The sequence below is a fragment of the Giraffa tippelskirchi genome, chromosome 5 (assembly GCF_054371585.1).
Source record: "Giraffa tippelskirchi isolate mGirTip1 chromosome 5, T2T-mGirTip1v1.2.pri, whole genome shotgun sequence".
Lineage (NCBI taxonomy): Eukaryota > Metazoa > Chordata > Mammalia > Artiodactyla > Giraffidae > Giraffa > Giraffa tippelskirchi.
In genome coordinates this window covers 177,757,501-177,773,092 of record NC_137279.1, presented here as the reverse complement: position 1 = coordinate 177,773,092, position 15,592 = coordinate 177,757,501, and the positions used below count along the sequence as shown (strand labels likewise).

General features: G+C 41.7%; 2 protein-coding genes across 28 annotated transcripts in view; one reads left to right on the top strand and one right to left on the bottom strand.

The window, feature by feature from the left end:
* Nucleotides 1-5,788, bottom strand: part of ZMYND12 (zinc finger MYND-type containing 12) — a 34,545-nt gene extending 28,757 nt beyond the window's left edge. For 10 of the 14 annotated variants that reach the window (XR_014054391.1, XR_014054390.1, XR_014054392.1 and 7 more), the window contains exon 1: nt 5,611-5,788. Coding sequence is in view for 6 of the 14 variants with exons in the window: in XM_081492303.1 (XP_081348429.1) it covers nt 5,611-5,720 (110 nt within the window). In the remaining 8 variants the exon portion in view is untranslated. The remainder of the gene's footprint in view (nt 1-5,610) is intronic. The other 4 variants (XM_081492311.1, XM_081492310.1, XM_081492308.1 and 1 more) reach the window with 1 other exon arrangement.
* A 308-nt stretch (nt 5,789-6,096) lies between these two features.
* The window catches only part of LOC145506844 (phosphopantothenate--cysteine ligase), a 116,224-nt gene continuing 106,728 nt past the window's right edge, over nt 6,097-15,592 (top strand). For 2 of the 14 annotated variants that reach the window (XM_081492266.1, XM_081492265.1), the window contains exon 1: nt 12,290-12,683. Coding sequence is in view for 7 of the 14 variants with exons in the window: in XM_081492298.1 (XP_081348424.1) it covers nt 6,293-6,800; nt 6,969-7,072; nt 8,917-9,240 (936 nt within the window). In the remaining 7 variants the exon portion in view is untranslated. Of the gene's footprint in view, nt 6,224-6,285; nt 6,801-6,968; nt 7,291-8,916; nt 10,310-12,289; nt 13,169-15,592 lie in introns of those variants that run through there. The other 12 variants (XM_081492267.1, XM_081492268.1, XR_014054385.1 and 9 more) reach the window with 11 other exon arrangements.

Sequence of the window (15,592 nt, the reverse complement as noted above, 5' to 3'; positions counted from 1 at the left end):
TCCTGTATCTATTGAGATGATTATGTGATTTTTGTCCTTTATTCAATTAATATGATGTTGTATATTGATTGATACTTTTATGTTGAACCAACCTTGAACTCCTGCTATATTCATGATATACAATTCTTTTTATATTCTGCTGGATTTGGTCTGCTAGTATTTTGGGAAGGATTTCTGCATCTGTATCATAAGAGGTATTGGTCTGTGGTTTTGATGTTTTTCTCTGGTTTTAGTGTTAGGATAACACTGGCCTCATAAAATTAGTTGGAAACTATTCCCTCCTCTTCTAATTTTTTCAGAAGGGTTTGTGAAGAATTAACGCTTCTTTAAATATTTGATAGAATTCACCAGTGAAATCGTTCTGGGCTTACGTCATGAAAAGCTTTTTTTTTTTTTAATTACTTAGCTAAATTTCTTTAATTATAGATCTACTCAGATATTCTGTTTCTTCTTGAGTCAGTTTCAATAGTTTGTGTCTTATTAGGAATATATTTCATCTGGGTTTTCAAATTTGTTGGCATACAATTGTATGTAGTATTCTAACTCCTTTTATTTCTGCAAAGTTGGTAGCAATGTCTCCACTTTAATTTTCTGATTTTAGTAATTTGATTCTCCTTTTCTTGGTCAGTCTAGCTAAAGTTTTGTCAATTTCAACCATCTTAAAGAATCAGCTTTTGGTTGTGTTAATTCTGTTTACTGTTTTCCTATTTTCTATTTCGCTCAGATGGTAAAGAGTCAGCCTGCAGTGCGGGAGACCCAGGTTTGATCTCTGGGTCGGGAAGATCCCCTGGAGAAGGAAATAGCAACCCACTCCAGTATTCTTGCCTGGAAAATCCCATGGATGGAGGAGCCTGGCAGGCTACAGTGCATGGGGTCGCAAAGAGCACGACTGAGCAACTTCACTTCACTATTTTCTGTTTCATTTATCTTTGCTGCAATCTGCACTATTTCCCTCCTTCTGCTAGTTTTGGGTTGATTTTGCTCTTCTTTCTCTTAAAGTGTAAGACTGGGTTATTGATTTGTGATCTTCCTTCTTTTTTAGAGTATTTGTTTACAGCTATGAATTTCCTTCTGGGTACTGCTTTCACTGCATCCCATCAGTTTTAGTATGTTGTGTTTTTGTTCTTATTTCATTTCAAAGCATTTTTTAATTTCTCATGTGGTTTCTTCTTTGACCCACTGGTTGTTTGAGTGTATTACTTCTACGTATTCCTATATTTCCCAAATTTCCTTCTGTTATTGACTGATTTCATTCCATTGTGGTTGAAGAACATATTTTGTATGTTTTCAATCCTTATAAATTTATTGAGATTCTTGTATGATATAATATTTGGTCTACCCTGGAGAATGGTCCACATGCATTTGAGAAGAATACATATTCTGTATTCTGTAAATGTCTGTTAGGTCTAGTTGGTTTATACTGTTGTTCAAGTCATATTTCTTTGCTGATCTTTTGTTTAGTTGTTCTATTCATTATTAAAAGGGGAGCTTTTGCATTTCTATTGCCTATTATATATTTTTATTTAAAGGTGAGAAAGTTGGCTGTTTGATTTCATTTATACATACTCCAAAATAGGTAACAATAACTGAGGGCAGGGATTAGCAAAGCTTTTCTTGGGGCCAGATAGTCAATTTTGGGCTTTGAGAGCCATGTGGTCTCTGTTGCAACTACTCAACTCGTTGTTGCATAAAAGCAGTCACAGACAATAATTGCTGTGCTCAAACACTCTCTTGCCTTCCTTTCTTCTGGGACAAAGAAATGAATAAAGTATTTGCTTTATAAACTGTGACGGCCCTCATACAAATGACAAAAAGCATTTTAAAGGGTTTTTTGGTAGAGAATTACTGTAAACAAATTAATAAAAGCACTTAACAGTCAGAATAAAAAAACAGATGAGTTCCACGGGGTATTTATTAAACAGGGGCTTAGTGAGTAATTGTGTGAGCAATGGAAATATTAACTTACTTAACTGCCTGAACTTTTGTTCCACTGAGCGTATTTGCATATCATGCCTTTCTAAAGAAAGGGAGCATATTTTATATATTTATGAGCTCTCTGCTTATTCATCTGTATCATCCCTAACAGGTGTCACAGGGCCATGCATAAAGAAGGATTGGAAAAGTATGCATTCAAATCAGGGATCACAAGCAAATAGCTTGTGGGTTAGACATGTTTTGTTTGGCCATTACCATGTTTTTTAAACTGAAGTGGAAGACTGTTAGGCAGGGCCTGAACTCTCCAGTTCACCACAGATCCCATTATTGAACACTACTTGACTGTTTTCTCTTCCTACACAGTGAGAGCATTTTTATTTGTGTCCCATTTGTTAAACGAAAAATTATTGCAAATTACTCATCTCTACGCTACAACTTACTAACCTATACTACTAAAGGCTCTTTTACCTATAATGTTTCAGTGTACTTTATAAAACTGCCCTCTCTTAAAAACGTCCTATTTCCTGGGAACATTCTCACAGTCCAACACAGAATGATATGCACAAGATTACACAGAATGTAAAAAATAAATGAATTTATAGGAAAAGAACATAAGAAAATTCACCAAAATGTGAAGCTATTATCTGGATTTTGAGGTTATGGATTATTTTTCATGTTTATATTTTGTATTGTATTATATATTGTATTCGGTAATTTCAAGTTTTCTGCACTGAGAATGAATTACATTTGCAATCAAAAAATTCTTTTACAAAAAAGTTAACTTTCACAAATTCAAGTTGACTTCCCTTCCTGATCTTTAAATTTGGAAAAACAATATCTATCGAGTGCCAACTTGATCTCAGGCGTGGTGCTAAATGCTTTACATTCAATCGTAAAAACCCTATAAGGGAGTACTAAAGGCTCTCATTTTTGAGATAGAGAACAACTATCACTGTTTTATTTTCTGGAAAAATCATGACATCTCTAGGACACACAGATATAGATATCTGGAGAAAAGTTAGGGGGAGAGGAGAAGACCTTAAAAATAATTAAAGGGAGTGAAAGAAGAGAAAGAAACTAATGGAGGATAAGTCACAGGAAATAATTTATTCATGGATTCATCAAATATTTAGTTTCAACCATTTCAAGTTACTTTGCTGCAGACCATAGGGTATACACAGATGGGTCTGAAACAGATCAAAGATAACATATGACAGTCTGTCCACATATTAAACATAATACTATTCTGCATTAATGGCATGGCATCCTGTATTAATGGAGCATAATAAAATTGAGCTAACAGGCTTGCCAACAACTAAAATGAGTCAAGGAAACAAGAGTCATCTGAAAGATTACAGAGTAACTACAAAGTGAGTTGAGAGGAAGGAGGAATTACTCCTTGGCTTGAGGAATGAAGAGGACAAGGGAAGAGGTGGATGCTTGTATCAGGCAAAGGAGTCTTATCTCTCTCCAGAATGCCAGTCCTGCACTTAAAAGTGTTTACTCAGGACTTCCCTGGAGGTCCAGTGGTTAAGACTCCATGCTTCCAGTGCAGGGTACAAGGGTTCAAACCCTGGTTGGGGAACTAAGATCCCATAAACCACACAGCAAAAAAACCAAAAACAAATACATTAAACAAGTGAGACAAAAGTATAAAAGTATCGAAAAAGTGAAAGAAACATGTGAGAGAGAAAATGAGATGGAATTTAGCTTGGGTTTAGCAGAAACACCTCTTTGAAGAAATAACATTTCTGAGAAGAGAAAGATCAAAGGGAGTTAGGACGAGCTATGACTGTAGAGAAACATTCCCAACAGGGGCAACAGGCCGGGCAAAGAAACGGAGGGAGGAAAGGAGTTGGCAAATTAGAGCTGAACGAGCCTCTATAACCGCACCCAGGAAAAGAAGGGTGAGTGTGGTGGGGAATGAAAGTAGAGAGGCAGCCAGGGCTTTGTAGTTTCTGCTACAAATTCTGAATTGTATTCTGCATGCAATAAAGAAACAACAGTGAAAACAGAGATGCTGCCCTTGCCCTCATGGAGCATACAGCTTAGTGAGGGGTACAGACCACTAAACAAATTATTTCAATCTGTCATAAATGTGAGGATAGGGGACATAACGTGTGCTGTGAAAGCACTGAGGAGGGACACTGGATTCAGTCCAAGAGGTATGTTCACTCTCCACTGGGACCACTGCAATTGAGAAAGGCTTCGATAGTAGCCTTTAGTGTCTACTTTCCAGTCTAGCTTCACATGGATACCTGTCATCTTTCCTTAATACAAATGAGAGCATGTGAAAACCATCCGTGACCCCCCAGAGGATAAATTCCAAACTCCTTGATCTCATATCACTGTTTGGCCCTAACTTTTATCTTCTTGATATAAACTCCTACTACTACCTATCACAATGATTTTCAAACTTTCTTAACATCAACCTATAGTAGGAAATACATTTCACTAGTACAAACACATAGCCACGTAAAACACTAAAACACAAGTCTGAAGAAACAATTCAAGTAAGATTACTCTGATACTTTCTAGGTTTTTTTCCCCCTTAAAATGCTGGTTGTGATTTATTCATGACCCGCTAATGGGGTCTGGACAGCAAGCTGACAGTCGTTGACTGCTCTCTCCACCACTACCTTCTCAACCCACCTCTGAACAAAGTCTGTTCTCTCACTCTTTACCAAAGCAGTCCTGGATGCAAGAAGTGCCTTTCCTATCCTTCTCCATTTCTCATTCACCTAGCAACTTCCTTCTGATCTTTCAAGACTTTGCCCAAATATCACTTCTTCAGAGGAGCCTTTGCAGATACCACCTCAGTCATCATGCTTCCATCCTTAGAGGTCCCAGGGAATAGTACTCCCTGAGTGACAGCACTTGTCATATAGGGTTGTGTTATAACTTACTTTTTTAAACAGGTTAGCATGCTCTGGACTAGGTTTCTGAACGTCAGCAACCTCACTGTCTTATGTCAAGCCCCAAATAGGGTCCGATCTGAAGCAAAGGTCAGGGGATGTTATGCTGAAGTAAATGAAAACTAATATCATATCCTTCCCATACCGTCGCGATCCTGGCTGTGCACCGACAAACTAGCTTTCTATCTGTTCTTCAAACACAGCAAGGTCTTCCCTCCCTCGGAGCCTCACTGCGCCACTGTTCCCCTAGCGTTTCTCGAGCTGTCTGTTCCTATTCAATCATATTCAGGTCCATAGTCTACCCTCAGAGAGGCTGTCTGCCCAACCTCCCATCACATTTCCTTTGTCTTTAAGGCATTTTGTTATTGTTGTGGCAGACTCCTTTGCGACCACATGGACTGTAGCCCGCCAGGCTTCTCTCTCCGTAGAATTTCCCAGGCAAGAATACTGGACTACTCTCTGGAATTATTTTGTTCGGTCTGTTGGTTTACTTGTCTAGCTTTCTCATGACAACATTACTTTTTTTGGGAGACATGGTCTCCCGAGTTTCTCCCCAGTAACTTCAGCACCTAGAACAGTGCAAGGCCCGCACAGCAGGCGCTCCACAAAACAACTGGGGACGAAAGAGCGAGAGGAAGCAAACGCAGACACTGAAGTCTTAGGGACCTGTCTTGAAGCCTCCTAGACTCTAGAACCTAGAGGGTTCCCTGGCTGAGAGGGAGAGGGCTGAGGCGCCCAGGGGCCACGTTTCAGGGCCTACCAGTAATAAGTGACTGTGCAGGCCCCGCACACCCGCTCGGCCGGGGCTTCGCACACCTCACAGCAGAGCCGGCGCCCCTTGGGCACCGCCAGAGGGTAGATCACGTTCATGCCGGGGCAGACGGTGTGGTCGGTCTCTAGGGCGGTTGCCCGGCGAGGACACACCGGACAGCGGTGTCACGTGACCGACACGACGCAGCCGCATCCCCCGCATTTCGAGGGCAAGGGGAGGGACGTGTGGCTCGACTGACAACTTGGGAGTGCGTTTGTCGGGTTTTTTTTTTTTTAATGAAGGAGAAAAAAAAAAGCCACTCCTCCACCTCTCCCCTCCCGCACCGCTCCAAATCCAAAGGTTAAACAGCCGGACAATCAAATTTTTAGCCGGCGTCCAAGTCTATCAGTGTCTGGACGGTGGCCGATTAGGATCAAACATGGCCGGACCGTCACTCAGGCTAGGAAACTAAACAAGGGGGTGTGCCTCTCAGCCGAGAACTCAAGTGTCAGACTCGCAGGGTGCAGGGCGGAACCAGCACGTATTTCCAGACAAGCGGAAACCCTTCGCTGACGCACCTTAGCCAGCAGCCCAGTTACTATTGCGGCTGCGCGCGGGCCAGGTAAGAGGACAGGGGGCGTGGCGCCGAAGGGCCTAGAGTTTGCGCAGACGCGGGGGCGCTCCGGGACTGATGGCGGCTGTGGACCTGGATGCCGAGTTTCCTCAGCCCGCCGGTGCTGCGCGCTGGGCAGAGGTTATGGCTCGCTTCGCCGCCCGGTTGGGCGCGCAGGGCCGACGGGTGGTGTTGGTCACTTCCGGCGGCACCAAGGTCCCTCTGGAAGCCCGGCCTGTGCGCTTCCTGGACAACTTCAGCAGTGGACGGCGTGGCGCTACCTCGGCCGAAGCCTTCTTGGCCGCGGGCTACGGGGTCCTGTTCCTGTACCGCGCGCGCTCTGCCTTCCCCTTTGCCCACCGTTTCCCGCCCCAGACCTGGCTGTCTGTTCTGCGGCCCTCCGGCCAAACGCCTTCGGGCTTGCTGAGCCTGGAGGCGGAGGAAAAAGCACTCCCGGGCTTCGCCGCAGCTCTGCGGAGCTACCAGGAGGCTGAGGCTGCCGGCACCTTTCTGGCCATAGAGTTCACCACTTTGGCAGACTATTTGCATTTGCTGCAGGCTGCAGCCCAGGCTCTCAACCCACTAGGTGCGTGCTTTTAGGAGTTCATCGGATGCCAGGAGGCAGAGCCTTTCCCCCTAGACACATAGCCCCTTAGTATATACCCAGGGCTCTCAGAACGGAGGAACCTGACTTGAAAAGGAGCTGACTCCATACACCCCTCTGATTTACTACACTCTGTGCTTCTTTTTTCAGGTTCTTCTGCGATGTTTTACCTGGCTGCGGCCGTGTCAGATTTCTATGTTCCTGCCTCTGAAATGCCTGAACACAAGATCCAGTCATCTGGGGGCCCACTGCAGGTGATGGGCGCTTCTCTTCCAGGGATCTGATTCCCTATAACCAATCTTGGGTTAATTTCCTTTTGATCTGGAGATGGCCTTTCTGCATTCCGTATGTGCTAGGCACTAGGGATACAGAGATGAATAAGACATCGCCCTCCCTCAAGAACCTCACAATCTAGTGAGGTTGCTGGACACAGACATAATTACAGTACAGAGTGATAAATGCTCTAGTAGAGGTACGTACAAAGTGAAGTCAGAGCATGGGGTGAGTGAATCTTGGGGAAAGTCAAGGCTTTCTGGAGGAAATGGCTTGAACTGGGTTTTAAAAGATGAGCAGAGGGTGTACCAGACCAAGGGAAGATCATTCCAGATAGAGTACGCAATTGGAGCTTAAAAGTGGGCATTGTGTTGTGAACTGACATTGTCTGGTAAAGCTGCAGAGTGGTGAGGGTGGAGGGCAGACTGAAGGGACAGCTTCCTTCATAGAAAGTTTTGTGTTCCTTCTTAAGGAGCTTGAACTTAATCCTATGGAGCCAAGGGAAACCTAAAAGAATGAGATAAAGTTTTTGTTTGTGAAGAACATTCTGGCATTGTGAAAGGTGAATTAGAGAGATTGGTGGGGGCAGATTAGATGCTGGTTATTGTTGCAGTTTAAGGAGAGGGTGTGGGGAGGGTAGTGGTGTGGTGAAGATGCTGAAATCATCTGGCTTCTTGGCTGCTGCTGCTGCTACGTCGCTTCAGTCGTGTCCGACCCCATAGACGGCAGCCCACCAGGCTCCTCCGTCCGTGGGAGTTTCCTGGCAAGAGTACTGGAGTGGGTTGCCATTTCCTTCTATGGCTTCTTGGAACCTGAAGGAATTCTTAGTCTTTTATTGGGTGATACAAGTAGGATTTAAATAGGAGAAACTACCTGTGGAGCACTTGCTGACTCTGTGGGACAGTTCATTTTTTCACTTCTTCAACAAATGTTTATTGAGTACCTACTATATGCCAGGCACTATTGTAGGAGATAAGAAAGTGAAAAGAAACATATTGTGTCCTGGTTTTGCTTATACTCTGCAGAGGAAACAGTAAGTCAAATGCATACTATGTTAGTTAGTGATAAATTCTAAGGAGAAAAATAAAATGGGGAATGGGTATGTGATCCCTGTCACTCTTGCTAACTCTTTGAGGGAAAATTCTGATGATTAGTTTAGTGATTTCACACTTTTTAAATTCTGGGAACCTTACTTTATCCTGTAATTCTTAGTTCTGTTTTGTACTTGAAAGTACACAAAACAACTCAACATTCCCCTTAGAAGGGATTGAGAATGATATTGTGGTGTTGATAAATACAAATAAAATCAGTTCTGTTTCCTTAGTGCTAAGATGTTACAAGTGACAGTTTTTTAATGGAATCAAATAGCCATTCCACCAGTGGAAGAAATATTTTAGGCTGAGAGATTTAAAAACTCAGCCTTGAGCTTCTGCCAGAGTAACATTTGTACAAACATATTATTTGTATTTGTTTATTTGAGGGTTTGGTTTAAAAACTATAAAAGGAATGTTTGAGAAAATGTCATGCTCTTTTTTCAGAGTTTTATTTATGTTAATGAGGGTTGCAAGGCAGGGCTAATTCATAAGATGTGGTTTGCCCCAGAGTATGCATGAAGCTTTGAAATCAGGCATCCTTATGAACCCTACAAAGGCAGGACTTTTAAGTAAGCATTTAATACACTTTTAAAAGTTTGGCAGTGAGAAATCCTACTTAAATTGACATAGCCAAACATCTGAGTCCCTGCTTCCTTAATTTCCTTTGAGATTGACCTGGCTGGTAGGTAGTAACCTTGTTTGCTTATTAAGATTCTCTTTTTCCAATACAGATAACAATGAAGATGGTGCCAAAAATGCTTTCTCCTTTGGTTAAAGACTGGGCTCCCAAAGCATTTATAATTTCCTTTAAGTTGGAGACTGACCCCTCCATCATAATTGATCGTGCACGGAATGCTTTAGAAGTTTATCGACATCAAGTGGTGGTGGCTAATATCCTTGATTCACGACGATCTTCTGTGGTTATTATAACCAAAGACTCAGAAACCAAGTTACTGTTATCAGAGAAAGAAGTAGAAAAAGGCATAGAGATAGAAGAGAAGATAGTGGATGATCTTCAGTCTCGACATACTGCTTTTATACATGACAAAAACTGAGGTAAAAAGCCTTTATTTATAGGATCAAAAATTGTTCAGTGGACCAGGGCTCTTATAGATGGTGAGAAGTAGAATAAATCCTTTGCTTTCATAAAGACAGAAAATGAAGGGGAAAAGCAGTGAGTGGTGGGCAGACTAATGTGGCTTGGCATTTGTCTTTTAAAGGTCTTTCAACACTCTTAAAAAATGAAAGCAAAGGCAAATCTGTTATGACCGAACCACCTGACACACTCATCTGAATGTTACCTTGATTTTGAGAATGACTCTAGCTGTTTCTCACCTAGAAAAAAAAGCTTATTGGGAATCATATTCCTCAAAATATACATGTGGGGCCTGAATATCAGCCTTCTTCACACTATAAAAAGGATGATGGATGCCTGAATGGCCATGCTTATTTTGTTGATACCTACTATGTGGTAGGCCCTGAGGATTTTGAAGATTCAAAGGTGAATTTTTGTTGTTCAGTTGCTAAGTCGTGTCCAGCTCTGTGACCCCATGGACTGCAGCACGCCAGGCTCCCGTTCTTCACTATCTTCCAGAGTTAGCTCAAAAAGATAAATAAACAAACATGTCTAGTTTGAGAAATGGGTATATAAAAATTAAGTACAATAAAGTATGTGCCCCAAAGTCAATACAATGATGTTTTTTTGGAAATGTAGTAAAAACAGGTATAGGAGAGAAGGACACCTCCCCAAAGATAGATTAGCTGTAGATTGATGATTATCCTGCTACATTTACTTCTTGCTTCTTGTCCTAGACTCACCTCATATTTGAGTGAAGAATTTACCTTTCAAATATTTTATAACTGCTATTGTGGGAAAGTTAAGCCGGGCTTCCACCTGGCCAGGCAGGACCCAGTTGGTGACCACTGCCCTGAAGGAGGTAAAGAGAATGGGTTTTGGAGTTGTCTTAGCCAGATTTCACCCTTCCAACTGTGCCACCTATTCATTTTGTAAACTTAGATACCTGACTTAATCTCAAGTTTCCTCATCTATAAAATGGTGATAATTTCTCTGCAAAGTAACACTGTTTGTTGTGGGGATTAAATAAATAAAATGGTGAAGGTAAAGCATGAGTCTGGCACTTGACACATAATTTGCACAATAAATGGTTGCAATTGCTAATTTTCTCATTTAGCAAGGCAGTGTTACTGCTGGTGCCCTGCTTAATTCCTGAATCCTTGAGAAGTTTTCAAAGCTCTCACTGTCCTGGGTTTTGGGTTGGGAGTGCAAAATAAGTAGACCAGAGAAATACCCTCAATGATCCATAGGATGGTCCAGAATGCAGTGTGAAAAACTGTCATTAAGAAGTAGGTAGAAAAAAGTACTTGACATGAATGAGTTAAAATGCAATTCATGGAGTGTGTTTGGAAGAGTAGTCCAATGTATCTGATAATAGAAGTACAATGAACTTTGAGATTTGCACATAAGTGCCAAGATATACCTAAATATGTCATCAAATCAGGAAATGTGACTTCATTAAATCAGGAAACAGGAAAAATAACTGCAGCAATCCCATTGAACAAAAATTTTAAATTAATTTCTGATCCAAATAGCAAAATCTAAAAAGCACCATACTATAGACAGTGGCTGCAGTACTAAAGGAGCATGAAGTAAAAGATTGACTTCTTCCCTTCTCTACACCTGTAGGTTGATGTGGATGATGGCTGTCATTATCTTTGAATGTATAATGAGGATAAATGGAGCTAGAACTAGAAGTGATTGTAGTGTTTGTTTTTATTAATTATTACTCCCCTTGGGAACCATTTTCTATTGTGTTTTGTTAATGCTTAAAAACCACCTCCATCACCCTAAATGGAGTTGTTTAGAGTGTTTTCCAATTCAGTTTCATTTGCATTCAGAGCTTGTAAAAATTCCAAGAGGTGGGGTTTTTTAGTCAGCAAATGGAAGTGTGTGAAGAAAGCAAGAAAACTAAGACTGAGTGAGTTCCCTGGTGGTTCAGTGGTTACGATTTGGTGCTTTCACTGCCATGGCCCAGGTTCAGTCCCAAGCCAGGGCACAGCCCAAAACAAAAAACTAAGAATAAAAAGGAACATAAGTCAATAGGAGCAAATAAGAAGGATCCTGAATCTAAATTGGAGGACTCAACAATGTATCCCTGAGGAGAAAATGACACTTGAACTGTTAGAAGTGGGCTGGGGGAGATGGTTGTGCGCATTTTAGATCAGAGGAAAAAAAAACACTTGCAAGGGCTCTGGTGCCGGAGGGAGAGTTTAGGAAGTGTAAGGGGTAAGATCTGTCCAGATAATGCATGTAGAACCGGCAAAGCTTTGGAAAGGAGCCCGTGAGAAACTAGAATAAGGTTAAGAAATATTAAGTGTATGTTCGGGATACCAGAAAAGCATGGGCGCTAAAACATGAGTAAAATCGGGTTTAGGTAAACTAACTAGAATCCTGCGGTAAGAGCATTTAAATGAAGAGCATATAAACCGATCCTTTGTTAAATGTGTCTTTTAGATATTTTTATTTTGCCTTACATAGGTGGAGAATACGGTTCGCGAAAACCGAATTTTCAGTGCTTAGGACTTCTAAAGGACTTCAGCTTTAGGACTAGTTCTAGTCAAGTTCGGTTTCGTCATTTTTACAATAATAAGCGGGTTCCAAGTGTTGTGATTTGTCTTAGGTGCCCCACCCAGGTAATGAGTGACAAGTCCTGACCTAAAATTCAGAACCCCCGACCTAGCTTCTCCCCCCTCCCCGCCCCTTTTAAGAATGAAGTTACTTCTAGAAAATTTAATCCGAGTTTGTTAGACTGGGGCTCTAGATAAGGTTTGGCAGGAAGCTGAGAACTATTAATGCCCTGTGACAGAACTTGAAGTTGCAAATAGGCGCCACGACGTTACCATGGTTACTGCAGAGCTATTGGGAAGAGCCGTGCCTTCGTTACCGCGGGCTAACCTAGAGGCCAATGGTCTGCGCCGTAGCAATGGTCTCCGACAGGAAGCTCACAGCTCCTGAGCCAATGGCGCGCGTCGTTTCTAAGGTTGCCGCCGGAAAGACGGCCAGGCGTCTACGCGACGAGCGCGGTTGCTATGACGCCCGGGACTGAGCAGGCACCTGCCGCTCGCACCCTCACCGCGCTTTCGAAGAGACAATTTCCAGCTTGGTTCCTGAGGTTCCCGCCGCAGCCCCAAGGAAGAAAGCAGCTATTCTTCGCTCTTTTTCAGCATTCCAGGCCTTTCCCAGCAGGGCCCAAAACGACAGAAGAGCTTCACCTGGCTTGGCCTTTCTAGCCGCGGGCTGGAGGGATTCGGCCTGAGAATAGATTGATTGGTTTCCCGGAACCCACCCGTCGCAGGCCCTTATAATTAGGCTGCTGCTTTTCTTTAAAGAGAGTTTAGAACACTCAATCTGTTTAAGTAGGCGTTCCTTTGTTCACTTTCCAGGCGAAGACTCACCCCTACTCAGAGATTGCGCTTGAAGGTAGGGGCCATGACAAAGTCCACCGAGCTACGGCTTCTTCTGAGTGTCGGCCTGTGAACAAAGAACTGCTGTTTCCTCCCTTTTGCCGTTTGTTCGTCATGCAGAACTTTAATTCCTGCTGAAGCTCTGGAGGTCCTTTGTATCCTCAACATCAGACGTCATCAAGTCAGTTACCTTCTGCCTTTCAAGCTACAACCTCATCCACTTCTCTCATTACGCTGAGCGTCAGTTTTCTCATCCTGATCATTGTACAGCCATTCTCACCCTTTCTTGTCCACACTGCACATTCTTGAATGTTCATTCGTCTCCATCACCTCTGTTATCTCTACACCCCCTCCTTCTTTCCTGCTGCAATGCTTTGGGTAACTAAGCATTTCACATTCTCCAGCCCTGAAATCATTTGGAAGATTTTCTTTGTGTCTCTGTACTACGGCAAGCTTTCTGTCTTGAGTAAAGTCGAGACGAAAATGGAAAAGCATACATTGGTAAATACAAACAGTAAATTTCTACAAGCCTAGTGTGTTTTGAAAATGGAGGAGAAAAAAATCCAAATGTATTTTTGGACTTATCTCAGCCTTATTTAAAGAAAGATGTTTCTTGTTAAGTGTATACTGTTTTAGACATTCATTTTAGTGACGCGTTCACGTATGTGAAAAGATCGTTCAGAATGATCCGCTAACAACTTCGAGTCCCTATGAACTCAACACCATGACAGGATAGAGTTTTCAGAAAGGAGATGCTTGAAACAATTCTTGTGCCTGCTCTTCATGATAGTTCTTAATCAGAAAACATTCCTTGTGATATAAGACAAGAAACAAAAACAGGAGGAATGATTGAAAATAAATATTTTTGGCAAGGGGGCAGGCTTAGAAGTCCTCAAAAGATTGGAAGAGAGGCTGTAAAAGTAGAATATGATTTCTTTAGATCCAGTGCAATTGTAATTGAGCTTGGAAAACTTTAATTTGTCTTAAAGTATGTGTTTCTTGTTGAGTTTTACTATTTTATATATATAAAGTTATTTTGAAGATATGCAAAGTGTACATTTTAAATGGGTATTTGTGGGGATAGAATGCTTTAGATATTTTTATTTCTCAGACTAATTTCATCAGTTATTTGGGATAGTCATGCTCAAAGCCAAGTCAAGTGTCCACATACTCAGAAATTCAGCTTTCTCTTCTATAATAGATTGGAGAAGAAAAATGAGTTGTCTGCTTTTTAAAATTTTTCATATTAAGTGAGAGCTGAATAAATTTTAACTCTTGGTAATAAGGGCTGTTATATGCTATATGTTAAGGAATTTTCTTTTCCCCTTCCAGTATATATTAAACCAACATCATTATAGCAATGTTAACATAAAATTCAAAAAACTTTCCTCTTACCCCTAGCCTAGTGCTACTAAACCTTGGATGGGGCAGCAGGGGGAGGATTTTGCTCCCTAAGAAACATGGCAATGGATGGAGACATTTTTAGTTGTCACAACTGGTGATATATAATTGGCATCTAGTTAGTAGAAGCCAGAGATTCTGCTGTCCGTTCTTCTGTCCACAGAACAGGAAAGAATTTCTGTCCCCCCACAAGAAAGAGTTAGCCAGCCCTGAATGGCTGGCTGAGTCTGACAGCAGTGCTAAGGTTGACATATCAATAGTTCATTATCCTGTTCTGTGTCAATCCTTGCTCATGTGCATATGTTTTTTACATAGTTACAGTGGACATTTGCTTCTCTATTTCACTTAATTTTGTATTTTAAGTTTTAAATATTGTTCCATTGTTCTCAACTTTTTAAAAGTATTTTTCTCCTTATTTTATTTGCAAATTGAAAAGAAAAAACTGTATAATGGATACTGTATTTAAGACATTTGTATGTTTTAAATTATATTTGTGTAGGAGGAAGAAAGAAGGGCTAGGATAAATAACCTAAGTGGATTTCTCAGTTTTCATGGCCATACTCTTTACTGTGTTCCCTTATGTCACTCAAAGACCATGGGGTCACAGGCTCATCCTTTGGTCAGTGCCAGGAGATATTCTGTAGCATGAGGTATGGTCCTGGACCTGCACTGTAGCTGGAAGGCACCTACTGCAGCACTAAGAACAAGTCGAAATGACCACACACATTCTTTTGTCCTCTTCCCATTTAAAATTCTTTGCCTCTGTCTCAGTTTGCTCTTGCCACCTCATTCTTTACATCTAGAAGTTTTTAGAAGCTCCAAAAATGCCACAGGATGTGCTTCTTTCCAGACCGTGACTTTTTAAGATACGTAATGAGCGTGTATTCAGTATCTCCTTTTAAAGAATAGTATGCTTATATACTTTGTTATGTGGGCAAGTTTAGGCATGGTTTAGATGTCAGAGCATTTAGAATTCAAAGAATGAATTTATATTACCTCAAGATCTGCTTTTTCATAAGTTTCAAATTACTCAACCATTGGGGCTCAGTAACTCCATTGGGAAAATGTTAGTTCTGGGATGTCAGAGCAGAACAGGCAGAAGGACCCAGGATTCCAGGCAGAGGGACCCAAATATTCAGAGTCATGGAATAAGCAGCATGATGGGGATCAGTCCATACACTGGCATGAAGGGCTGTCAAAGTGTGGCAGAAGATAAGAGAAAGACATGCAGGGCTCATGTTGTGAAGACTCTGGTGCCAAGCTGAGGATCCAGACTCTTCCTGAAAGCAATGGGAATGTTAAGCAGCAAGTGATTTGATTTACAAGGGTCAGTCTGAGAGCTTTATAGAGTATAGACTGGATGGAGGCCAGCCCGGTAGCTAGAAAATCAGTTAAGGACACTGTTACATTAAGTTGGGCAAATGATGAGGTGAGGCTAAACTAAGACAGGATTAATTAGAAAATGATTGAAGAGATGGAATCCACAAATGCAGGGACTGGTTGTCCATGAGAGGGGGATGAATA